We start from the raw sequence: 12918 nt of genomic DNA, 5'->3' as shown, positions 1-12918 counted from the left end.
AATTCAAGGCATTTTTGTTGGGTAGGGCGTTCAGTGTTCACAAGCCTCTGGATGGCGTGCTCCTGTCTAAAGCTTTAGATGGGTTGTCAGGGTGACATCAGTTTAATATAGAGCATATTCCTAGTAAGAAACACTTTGGCAGGTTTGTTTTGTCCCAGAGTGTAGTGATTGCAGTGAACAAGCCAAGGAGGGTGATACAGATGAGGCCAGTGATGATCATGTTTTCCAAGTATTTGAGAATGTGATAATTGAACCGGGCTGGAAAGAGGCAGAATGTGAGGCTGTTAAACAGGGTGGTAAAGGACTGGGTGTTGAATAATTGGTCAGGTTGGGCTAGTGAAGATGGGTTTGGAATATTTCACCAGGTTTGTGTAAAGTGGGATGCTTGTTCTACCGTTCGGTGCGAGTAAAAGCTAGTTGGAGTTGGGCATGAAGGTCATTTGGGAGTGAACAAGACTAAGGGAAGGTGGAGGGCAGATTGGTGGCCAAAGTTGGGTACTCGCATTGAGGAACTTATCAAAGGTTGTGTGAGGCAGATGGTAATTAAGGAGTTATGTGCAGCAATTGAGATCATTGGAGTTACAGGGTTTGAAATTGAGATTCAATGAGCAGGAGCTAAAAGTAGCTCCTGGGTGTAGGGCATCACCCTGTAGGCAGGAACTACCGCATGGGAACCAGAGATGCCCCTTTCACCTTTTGTCCATTGTGTATGGCCCATTGTGTTTAAATGTATATTGGACGTCTTCTAATTGTTCTTTAACATTCTCAAATACTCAGTTAATTACACATTTACAAGTTTGGAAGACACCTGTTGGCCCTAGGAGCCAAATGTAGCTCCTAATAGCTGTTGGTTTCAAGCTAACCAGACTCTGTTGAAGCCAGAGCTAAATAGCTCATCTCCCCTCAATTTCGAACCCTGTATTTACTGGCAATACCATGGGAATTTGTAGAATTATATATTTTCGGGCCAATTGTGGACGGCGCAGAATGCACCTTCGTGGATGTATATTTGACGTAGTGGGTGAAGCAGATTCCAAAGCTGTAGTGAATTCTTTAGATGGGATATGTACAAAAACCTTACGGACAATGGGGTATAATATACATCTAGGATTATGGAAGAATTTCTGGTGGGGATAGGAGTTAAACATATAAAGACAGCAGTTTATCATCCTGAGACTAAAGGTGAGGTTTAGCGTTTTAATCTGACTTTGTTTATTAGACATCCTAATGCCTTGCATCGAAGGAAATGATGAGAAGAAGCAGTTTTAAGAGGGTGTGTGCATTTTGCTCTTCTCTAAATTCTCCCACAGGGTTGGAGCCTTTTGAGGTGTTGAGGCAAAGAAAACTGTAACTCAGCCCTCTCTTGCTTGGGAGGGCTTTTTTGTGTAGTGGGATGAAGAGAACCCTGAGGAGGATGTGAGGAGCAAGGATTAAGCTCAGGTACGATGGTGAGAAATGCAGGTGAGTGGGGGAGGAGTTGCAGTACTAGGTGTACAGCCCCAAGTTTGAAGTCTGGGAGCGTCCAAACTGGACTTTCAGGGGTAGTTCAGTATGAGTTTTACTGTTTCTCCAGATTTGGATGTAGGTTGGTTTTTTAGCTAGTTTGGATTGACCTTGCCATGGTGAGTCAACAAAAATGCTAGGATGTGCATTCAGTCTACACAAGTGGAGTGCTGTTCACTGGTTCTTTTGAAGTACATCCAGCCAAGAATTGAAATCCCTCCCCTGGCCGCCAAACCAAGAACATGTTTTGTTTTTATTCATATTTATATAGCGCACAACAGCCCGAGGACATCGTGGCACTTGTTACAGTATAAAGCTTAGTTACTTAGTTACATGGTCATTAGCAATATATATACAGGTTGCAATATATAGTTATATTACATTTGTGTTTATATTACAATATGCATGGCAGAAGTGGAGGAGGCAGTCCTCCACTTGCTAGATGAGCAGAATGGGCTTGAGGTGGTTGTGGAAGACCGAGATGGAAGTTTCAGCTCTAAGGGTGGCAGGGAGTGAGTTCCAGAGTTTCAGTGCAATATAGGAGAAGCCTAGACCACCCACTGTGGCTCTCTTTATGCGTGGTATGTGTAGCTGGTTGGTGTACTGAACTCTGGTGGGGCGAGTGGATGTGGTCCTTGATATTGCTTCAGATAGGTATGCTGGAGCGGTTTTGTTGATGCACCTGTGAGTGGTGGTGAGGATTTTCAGAGTAATAGTCTTTGACCTGGAGCCACCGGGCTTCACGTCTGGCGTGGGATATAGTCTCTTCTAGGTTTGCTCATGGCAGCTCTGAGGGCATTGTTTTGTGTGGTTTGCAGTCAATGTTTTTGGCGGAGTTGCCAGCTAGAAGGGCGTTGAAATAATCTAGTTTGGCTCCTATAGTTGCTCTGGCCAAGCGGTTGGGGGGTGGATAAGTAGGGTTTAATGGCATTGATGAGTTTGGTGCTGAACGCTGATGCAGAGGCTATGGCGCTGACTTGTTTGTTCGATAGATTTGCATCAATGTGAGCACCTAGAGTCTTGACAGAGGGATGATACGGAGATGGTTGAGTTGTCTATGTTGAAGTTGTTGTACTGGGGGCTTAGTTTCGATAATGTGTTTGTCTGGCCCAGGATGAGAATTTCAGTCTTCTCCCCGTTAAGACAGAGGCCATTGATTGCCATCCAAGCTTGGATGGTGGCATAGATGTTGTGAAGGGCCATGGTGTCTTGGTGATGGTCCAGATAGGGGTAAAAATACGAGTGTCTGCATAGTTTGTATATGCAACACCCATGGAGTCCAGTAGGTCTAAGAGGGGTTTTGTGAGGAGGTTAGAGGGTGGGGGCTGTAAAAGATCCTTGGGAGACACCGCAGTTTATAGTGGTAGGATCTGCGTTAGCTGTGTCGGAGTAGACCTTCATGGCTCTTCCTTCAAGGAAGGAAGTGATCCAGGATGCTGCTTGATTAGAGAAATGGGCTGCATGGGTGGTGAGTGTTTGGTGATCTACCAGGTCAAAAGCAGCTAATAGATGGAGGAGCAGCAAGGCAGGTTTGCCTTTGTCCATGATCTGTGAGATTTGATTTGTTTAGGTCTAATAAGGCTGATTCTGTTCCATGCCCGGCACGGAAGCCAGATTGTCTTTTGCCTAATATGGAGTTGACTTCTATATATGATTGGATCTGGATGTGAGCTGCTTTGTCCAGGATTTTTAGGAGGAACGGGACTTATCGGTCTGTAGTTTTTGGGTTGCACTGGGTCAAGTGTGGCCTTTTTTTTTTTTAGAAGTGGCCACACCCAGGCTTCCTTGAGATTGTTTGGGACAGTTCCTGTTTGTAAAGATGCGTTAATGAAGGCAGTAATTGGGGGTGCTAGGTCATTGGCGCAATGTAACATCTCAGCTAGAACAGAGGGATAGGAGATTGGATATTAGATGTACTATTGCAAATTCTACAATGAAGCATTTCATTGCAATGTTTTCCTGTGCCTGCTCATATACCTTTTTAATAGCATATCCATTCTATACATCACTTTTACTTATAAAAACTAAACTGTAAGGCCTGATGTGTGGATGATCACAATAAAAAGGATGGTTTTCTTTAATTGGGTAATCTTTTGTAGAGCTTGCAGTTTCTTGTAAAATTGGCAAGCTTTGTAGCCATGCATTCTGGCATTTTGTTTTGGAATGGAGACAAAGTAAACTGCAGAATCTGAGTGGTCTCCTATGATGCAACATTTTCTTGTCTCTCTTGGATCCTCTTCGTTCATATTAATTGGAGAGCTAATCCTTGCTGAGTCGGAAAATACATTTACTATTACCCATCTTACGCATGCTGAATGATTGTACTTTTAGGAGTGACCTTTTTTGTTTTGTCAGAGGTTCTGAAAAATAAGTGGATCCTGGTTTAGTTCATTTCTTAAAGGTATTCAGAGTAGGAAATCTTTCTGACCAGGTTGTTTGTCCTTGCAGATCTGTAACATGGTGGCAGTGCTGGAAGTGATCTCCAGTTTGGAGAAATACCCCATTACCAAAGAGGCACTTGAGGTAAGTTACTTAATTGATGTCATACAATGACCCAGTAAATCGGTAATTTTATATTTTTACTGCAGAGGTACAGAAAACTGTGGCTTTTACAGCTGTTACACTTCATTGTCAAAATTACGTCTGCCTTTCAGACGGACTACACCAGCCTTTGGCATAGGCAGAATTGGCTATCTTGATTTCTATGCCAGTGCATTGTCAGGATTAAAAGGTTAATGGGTCTATTGGTTCTCGGTTTTATCCAAGTAAATTACCTTCTAGTAATGTACTTCAACAAAATTACTCTTAATTTCTTTATAAATACACGCTGATCCCTCAGACACCCTCACTATTTCCTTGCCCCTTGATACACATACACATTTTCATCCAGTTTTGTTGTGGTAAATTACTACACCTTTGTATTCAATTCACTGTTGCTATTTTAGGACATTTGTCTTGTATACGGCCTATAGCTGGGTTTAGTTTGCCAAGGGTTCGTAATTGCAGTGGAATCTGTCAGCCTTAAGGTGCATTGAGGTCAGGTGAAATTGCATCTTAATGTATTCTTTGTGAGGCCCTTTGCAACTGTACCATAAAAAGTAGTTTCGATGCATTGTCCTCCCACATTCTTCATCTTGGATATATTCCTACCATGCTTTGCAGTCTTTTTTTTCTTCACATTGGGCGATATCTGTGTGATTTGATCACGATTACTATGCTGAAGACTTCAAGAGATGCATGGACTGTGATTCGACATGGTCGATCATTGAGCCACACAGGATTGATTAGTCTGCATCACCGAAAATCATGAAGTCATTGAATGTGACTCCTGCCAATCGACCATAAAGGCCTGTAAGGTTGAAGCTTGCCCTGGGTCTATCCTTCACACCTTGAATTCTCCCAATGCAGGATTCAACTGGCGACAAGTCTCTGGGAAGGTCCCCCAAAAAATCCAAACATTCAAAGAGATTGAGATCCAGGAGTTATTACTGTCACTCCTTCATGGAAGAAGCGTAAAAAAACGCCATTGTTCATCCAATTGCTCGCCCGACAGACATCTGGCATGTTTTCCCAAGAAGGCAGCCTCGGCGGGCGAATTGGAAAAGTTCTGTGAGAAAATGTTTTGGGTGTTTTCGACGGGGTTGGGTGGGGGCATCCTGATGCCTCAAAAGGCTATTGATCCCACTATGTCCAAGATTGGCGGGAATAGAGTAGGCTTTTTAGCGCACGGGTCAAAAGGCCTCCAAGATCTACTTGAGTGGGACCGACCGCCAAGTTGGCATCGGAGCTAAAAACTTCAGTAACATTCTCCTCAAAGGGGTCTAAGGGACCTTCCACTTGAACATTTTAATTGCAATCTAAATCTACTTCCTTTTAAATTCAGATCAATTTTTGATGAGGAAGAGGATGTCCTGCCCTCTGGGTATGAACATTTTGGAGCACCAAATGTTCCAGAAGATTGACTTTTGTTTCAGGAGAATCATGGCTAGAAGACCTAGCCTCATGCCTGAAAGATTAAAGTGGGCTGGCTACCTCCCCTGAGGTTGATTTTGACAAACCAGGTGTGCATTCCCACCCTTATACAGACTATAGGACTGTTGTGAACAGGATGCTAAAATATTTTGGATGAATACCCAAGATATTCCATTTGACATCTCGGATAAGGGAACTCCTAAGGAGCCTGTGCTGCCCTTCCATACAGCACTTAAAATCTAAACATTCTGGAAATCTGGGGAAGAAGACACCACTTTGGCTGTAAATAAGGAGCTGGTAAAGTGTAGGCCATTTTCTGTGGACCCCCAGTTTTTCTTTTCTATCCATCCAAAACCAGAGAGCTTAGTAGTACAGGCTTACACTTACAAGGCTGCAGTTTACCAATCCATCCTTCTAAATGGGGACGATGAGCATTATGATGCCCTTGCAAAAAGGGCATTTTCAGGCTTCATGGAATTAAGTCATTACATCTTGTGCTCTTGCAATGTACAGACAGCTACACACTATGGAATGTGATTGCACAAGCTGCGCAACACATTCTTGAAGGGGAGATGCACAATTGTTTTAATAACCTGATTAATGACCGAAAGGAGGCTTCCTGTCAATCCCTTCTGTCGAGACTAGAATCATCAGATTGCGTAGGCATGCATGTGGTCTAGCGCAGTAATCGGACGGTTTGCTCTGCTTTGTAAAACTGGGTTCGTCCCTGATGCTTCTACATGGGGATCTGTGCTATTTTTTTTATTTTCCTGCGGCTCAATTACCCGCGATGGCAATGTCTGCATGGGAAATGTGAACAAAACAAAAACGTTTGTACATTTCCCATGCGGACATCCATTAAAAAACCCCAGATCCATCCAATCACGCCCGCAACACACCCCTACCTTTAACACACCTCCACCCCCTACTTACCCTTCCTTCTTCCGATGTGCTGTGTCCCTGCGGCGCCGAGCCCCTTGCACTTCCGTGATCGGGACCCGGCGCTGCAGGGTCTTATATTTTATTGTAACTTTTAGTCAGGTCAGCTACCTGGCTGTATAGTGAGTGGGGTGTTGCGGGGGTTCACCCCCTGCAGTCCCCTGCTTTTTTGTTTTTTTTTTTACAGATACCACCAAAAGACCTAAACACATACCACAAAGTTCGAACTTTTGATAGTTTGAACTTTTCGTATGTGTTTTTAGCTCTTTTGGTGGGGTTGGTAATTTATTTCCAGAAATTTCTGGAAATAAATTACCTATTGTGTCCTATTCCCTACATAGGGCACAATAAGTTGGACCCATCAAAATACCTGAGGCAGACAGCCTAGAGAAACTGAATGCTTCAAAGGCTACAGCAAAATCTTTGGTCAGCCATCCCATGCCCCAACATCACCCTCACAGACCTGGAGCAGACAGTCCTTTCATTACGCCTCTTTTGGTCCTAGTTGAAGAGGACTGGGAAAAGGTTTACATTTGTGCCCCAGAGGTCGTGGAGGAGAAACTGCTCAGGCAGCAACCCCATCCTTTGCGGCAGCCAAAGCCCTAAAACCTCGGGAATGCTTTTCTCACAGAACCCCGGTGGAAGGCAAGTTGACTCTTCAGATGCATGGGCACTACAGACAGTAGTCCAAGGCTACTAAATCGAGGCCTTTGGATTGTGCCCCAAACAACTCTTCGGGATCAGCTCCTCTTAAAGGAAATTATTTCCCTGTTGGGGAAAGGCTGTGTTGGAATGGAACCAGGGTTGGTATTCCACCCACTTCTGGTACCCAAAAAGGACCGAGGACTGCAACCCATCCTGGAACGGAGGGAAACAGAAATTCAAAATGTTCATTCTTTTGCAGATACTCCAGGACTGGATGGTGTCACTCGATCTTGAAGATGCTTGCTTTCATTTGCCTATACATCCCAAGAACAAAGTACTCTAGGTTTGCCATTGGCATCTTTTACTATCAATTTTGAGTACTGCCTTTCGGTCTTAACTCTGTCCTGAGGGTCCTCACCATGTTGATGGTAGGGATTCACATCTTTCCCTACATAGACGGTTGGCTGATCAGAGCCTGTTCTCCTGAACAGGCTCCGGAACTTCTCAACACCTGCAACACTCTCCACAATCTGGGCTTGTCACTCAACTTAAAGCAGTCCCAGGTGACCCTTCTCCTGGATTCACCTTCAGGGAATGCTTCGCCTCCTGAGTTGAGGGCTTAACATTCCTTGCAGATGCTGAAATTTCAGAACGCCAAATATCTGCCAGAATTCGATTTTCTGGGCATCATGGCATCCTACATTTTTCTGGTGCTAGAAGCCCCTTGGATACCAAAGGTCGTACTCCTCAGGCAGGATGACAGACCTTCAGGTCCCAAGCAAGGTCGCACAGTCTCCTGTGATTGGCCTACGAGGAGACTGTGATTATGGGGAGCGGAGGGTGTTTTTTGCCAGCACTAGACGTAGAGGACTATTGGATGCTTCCCTCACAGAATAGGGAGCTCACATGAGCCATCTGACTATCAGCCGACTTTGGTCCCCATCAGAATCAAGACTATACATAAACCTTTTGAAGCTAAGGGCAGTCAATGGCATGGATGGCCCTTTTGTCCATATAGGGGAAGTTCCTGATGGCATTACCTCTACAAAAGAGGTGTAGGATGACTACCACTGCAACGGGGCAATGCAGCTCCTCTTTTGGGTGCTACAAAACAGCTCTGTCAGCTGTTGACATAGCGAATACGATTAACGTCCTTAGCAGGCAGAGCATTCTCTCCCATAAATTGGAGTTGGCTCAGGAAGTCCACCCCTCAAGTGGATCTGTTTGCATCCAGCATCAACAGGAAGTGTGACATGTTCTGCTCATCGAATTTGCGTAGAGGTGCTCTGGGGAACTCATTCGTAGTGGACTTGGTCACATTCCTCATGTCATGGAGGTTGAAGATGTTCAGGAAATCCATAATTCTAATTGGGCCAGGGTGACGTGGTACCTGGACCTTCTAGACATGATCATCTGCTCTCCATTCTGCATTTCCCCAGAGAGTGGACCTACTCTCCCAAGAGGGGAGGCAGTCTTCACTCAAGAATCAGCCTCTCGGAAAATGGGCAAGAAGGTGTTTATACCTCCTGGAAGATGTTATGAAGGTGTTGCATTCGGCTAGAAGACAGCAACAAAAGCATTATACTGCTGGACATTGTTTTGCAGCTAGTATAGGGCTAAAGATCCTTTCCCTTGCAATACACTTGCAGTGTTGTCTTTTCTACAGCACCTAGCCCATCACGGCTATCAGGGTGGCTACCGTTAAGGGCTACTTGGCCGTGTTATCGATTTCAAACACACTCCAGAATGAGGCTCTTTAAGATTAAGCGAGGGCTTGGGAGCTCCTATACTGAGAATGAACCTATGTCAAATACCCTATTCTTTGGAATTTCTTCCACTTCGGGAATGGAGAGGGGGGTGGTCTACAACCACCTTTTAGCTCGTCACCGCACCCTTCAAAGGAGTAGAAGAAATTTCATAGGACACAGTATATGTCCCATGTTCGTGCTCAGTAGAGAGGCTCCCATACTACTCTGTAATTTTGTAAAGCTTGGGGGTTTCACACTGAGTAACCCAGGCTACTCCAGGCTTGGATCTCTTGCTATGCTTCACCTTACTGAGGAGGCCCAATAAGGCCGAACACGTGTCTGGGGTTGCTTGTTCAGAGAATTGCCTAGTATTTCAATGCTGGACTGCTCTTGTGGGAGGGACAAAGGCTGATCTGCAAATGGATATTTAGAATGGATTGTGTCCTCCCACGTATTCCTCATCTTGGATATATCCTTACCTTCAGCTTTGCTTCTTCGGAAAAAAATTCTCTCCACTTGAGCACACTCCACTCGGCCGCGACGTATATGTCCCTCGGTGGCATCTGTCGAGCACCGACCTCATCCGCTGTATAAATGCCTTGAGCGCGCCCGTTGTCCTCAGTTCCGTTTTTCCGTTAGCTTCGCTTTGGATATTTATAACAGCGCTTCAGTTTCGTGTGAATAGGTCGTATTTATTTTGTATTTATTTATTTATATTGCGCACCTTGCCCAGAGGCTTGCGGGCGCATGTTTAGGAGGAGGTTACAAGTTACAGAAAGGAGGTTACAGGTTGCAGAAGGGGTGATGCAGTATACTGTTAGAGGTGATATTAACATAGATATTAACAGCAAAGTAGCGGCACCCGGTTACAGGAGAAGGGTACAAGCTGTGAGCAGTTGCAGGTAGCAAGAAAGTATACATTAGATCCGTTTAAATTACAGTAGAATCGCCAGGCAGGCGAGCCTAAACGCGTTAGGCAAATGTAAGAGCCAGAGTGACAATGTGCAGACAGCCGAGCAGAGACAAATACTAGCCGCTGAAGGATGCAGGGGTGGAAGGTGCGATATCTTGTTCTCGTAGCCAAAGTTTAGCTTTGGCTTTAAATTCGAGGCAGTGCGGAATGTTCCTTAGGGCATTAGGAAGTGAGTTCCAGAGCTTGGCAGCAAGGACAGGAAAACTCGACCCTCCCGCCGAGCGTAGTTTGAATCTGGGGATGTCCAGTGTGTGAATCTGGGCAGATCTCAAGGGTCTAATGGCTGTGTGTTGCGAGAAACGTGATACTAAATAAGCCGGAGCTGCATTGTTCTGAGCCTTGTGTGTGAGCACAAGTGATTTGAGTGATATGCGATGGGAAATAGGTAACCATTGGATGTTGCGTCTAAAATTGGAAATGTGGTTCAGTCTAGGTATGTTGAGTGCTGCCCTTATGGCGTTTTGCGTGACCTGGAGTTTGTCCAGATTTCTTTGGCTGGTCCCAACATAGAGGGCGTTACAGTAGTCGATTTTGGACAGGATGAGGGTTCTCGCGAGGGTCAGGCAGTTGTCCGGAGTCAGGAATGGTCTGCAGGCTGTGATCAATTTGCAGGTGTAAGAGGAAGCAGAGACAACTGCATTAGTTTGTCGAACGAGGGACAGTGTGGAATCCAGGTAGATTCCTAGAGTTTTGGTGACATTGGCCACTTTAATGTCATTCCCGTCAATAGTGAAGGATTTATAGTTGGAGTCGAGTTTCGAGAGTTTAGTTTGGGAGCCCAGGATGATTAACTCCGTTTTTTCGTCGTTAAGGCAGAGCCCGTGATTAGCCATCCAGGCCTGGATGACGGTGTAGACTGTATTGAGAGATTTTGAGTCGGTTACAAAATCACCTGTGATAGGGATGAGTATCTGGGTGTCATCCGCATAGTTAGTGTAAGAGACACCCAGATAGTCAAGGATATCAAAGAGTGGTTTAGTGAACACATTGTAGAGTGTGGGAGATACACAGGATCCTTGTGGGACTCCACAAGGACGTGGGATGGGTCAGCCGCTGCTAGTGGAGAGAAAACCCTCATGGTTCTGTTAGCAAGGAACGAGCTGATCCAAGAAGTGGCTGCGTCTGAGAAGTGGGCGGCAATTTTGAGATGATGACAGAGGATTTGGTGGTCGACCAAATCAAAGGCTGCTGAGAGATCAAGGAGGAGTAGGAGCGCCATTTTGCCCTTGTCTTTCAGGTCCTCGATTTGGGTTTTTAGATCTAGTAATGCTGTCTCAGTGCCATGCCTGGGACGGAAGCCAGATTGTCTCAGCCCTAGTAGATTGTTGCGTTCGAGATACTCCTGGATTTGGAGATAGGCTGCACGATCGAGGATTTTAAGCAGATAAGGCACGGTGGTGATGGGCCTGTAGTTTGAAGGGTTGCTAGGGTCAAGATTGGCTTTTTTAATTAAAGGTATGACCCAGGCATCCTTGAGGTTGTCTGGCACGGTACTTGATTCAAAGGAGGCATTTATGAAGGAGGTAATAAATGGGGCGAGCTTAGGTGCGGCTTCCTTAATGATGACGGCGGGGCAAGCATCACCTTGGCAGTTGGAAGGTTTTAGTTTAGATATGTTTTCTACTTCCTTGATAGAAAGGGGAGAGAAGCTGAATGGTTTAAGATCTTGTTTAGGCGCCTGGATTTTATAGTTCGAGGTAGCGCTGGTTGAGCCCGAGAGGTGGTTTTTTTTTTTTTGCATTGATTTTAGTTTGGAGAGTGGTAATTTTGTCTAGTAGAGCTTTTTGGATATTTGTGCACCGTTCAGTGCACAAATATCGTAGGATATGCAGCATTTCTAGTAGAGGTAGCTGCTTCTTCATCGAACCCTTCCACACCGAAAACTGGATTCAAGAAATGCCAGAAATGTGGGAAAAAGATGTTGCTGACTGATCCCCATAAAAATTGCCTCTGGTGACTCTGCTCCAACCATCGTGTAGATGACTGCGGTTCTTGTCAGTCGATGACCCATAAGGCCTTAATAGAACGAAGATGTGTGCCCCACCTTTAGTCCATTTGAAGGTGATCTAGTCCATTTGTGACTTGCCGTTGATTTTTAGCCCATATGTGCCTTGCTTAGAGTGTCAAACTTAGCCTTTTTGTGCTTTACCAATGAAGATTTTAGCCCACATGCGCTTTGCCATTATCTGGTAAACCTAGCCTTCATGTGCCTTGACACAGATGGCTGAATCTAGCCCACAGGTGCCTTGCCATCCATTGATTGTTGAATTTAGACTTATCTGCTGCACCTAATCAACCATCTGGGGCCCTTCCCTTCTATACCCACATCGGTGCTGCCCAAATATTAGATCAGAGGCAAAGTATTATGATGCTCATGGTGTATCAGTATAGGGAAATTTATTCTATCGCCCCTCTAGTGCACTTAACCGGCCTAACAGCTGACGATATCCAACACCACACTTAAGAATCGCCTACCTTATCAATCCTGCATAGTCATCGCCTTCCTCATCACCATGGAGGAAGCTAACCTTATCATTAGACCAAGGATTGGAGCGATCAGTGAACGCCTTAGCAACCCTTGCAGCCCATCCACCTGAAACTCCAGGCTTGGAGCAAGACTCACTAGATTATGCGACCCTTTGACTAGATCTCTCCTGGCCACCAACAAAAGAACTATTACTCATCAAGTTAGCACTACTAATAGCAAAACCAAGACCCCTCCTACCCCCACACTAAAACCAAAACCACCACCGCAGCCCTTCCTCTTAAAGGTGGACTAATAAATGCCAGATCCCTAACGGCACATGCCACAGACAACTGTGAGATTATACTATCCAACAAGTTGGACTGCCTTGCTGTCAGAGACCTAGCTGCATGAGGCAGCAGGTCCCTTATCTCTAGCAATGCCAGATCGCTATACCCTTCTGAGACGAGACAGAAATAACATGCGAGGCGGCAGCCTAAATATGAGAACCACTGTCATTCCAGAATCCAACTCCTGCGCGGTGTGCACTGTCAAACTCACACTTCATAAATTCAGACCTTGGCGATCTACCTCATTTATAGGACCGCTGGGTACATTTGATGAAATACCCTGTCATGCAGTGGCAGCCCCACATCCCGTGCACGTAGGGTTGC

At 45.3% G+C, this 12918-nt stretch overlaps 1 protein-coding gene across 3 annotated transcripts in view; it reads left to right on the top strand.

Annotated features, from left to right (window-relative positions):
• MED26 (mediator complex subunit 26) overlaps positions 1-12918 on the top strand; it is a 220319-nt gene that overhangs the window by 148498 nt on the left and 58903 nt on the right. For all 3 annotated transcript variants that reach the window (XM_069649197.1, XM_069649198.1, XM_069649199.1), the window contains one exon: positions 3952-4026. In XM_069649197.1, coding sequence (XP_069505298.1) covers positions 3952-4026 — 75 coding nt within the window. The remainder of the gene's footprint in view (positions 1-3951; positions 4027-12918) is intronic.

The sequence above is a fragment of the Ambystoma mexicanum genome, chromosome 1p (genome assembly GCF_040938575.1).
Source record: "Ambystoma mexicanum isolate Mex_15411 chromosome 1p, UKY_AmexF1_1, whole genome shotgun sequence".
In the NCBI taxonomy this organism is placed as follows: domain Eukaryota; kingdom Metazoa; phylum Chordata; class Amphibia; order Caudata; family Ambystomatidae; genus Ambystoma; species Ambystoma mexicanum.
This window is presented reverse-complemented; position numbering and strand designations above follow the sequence as displayed.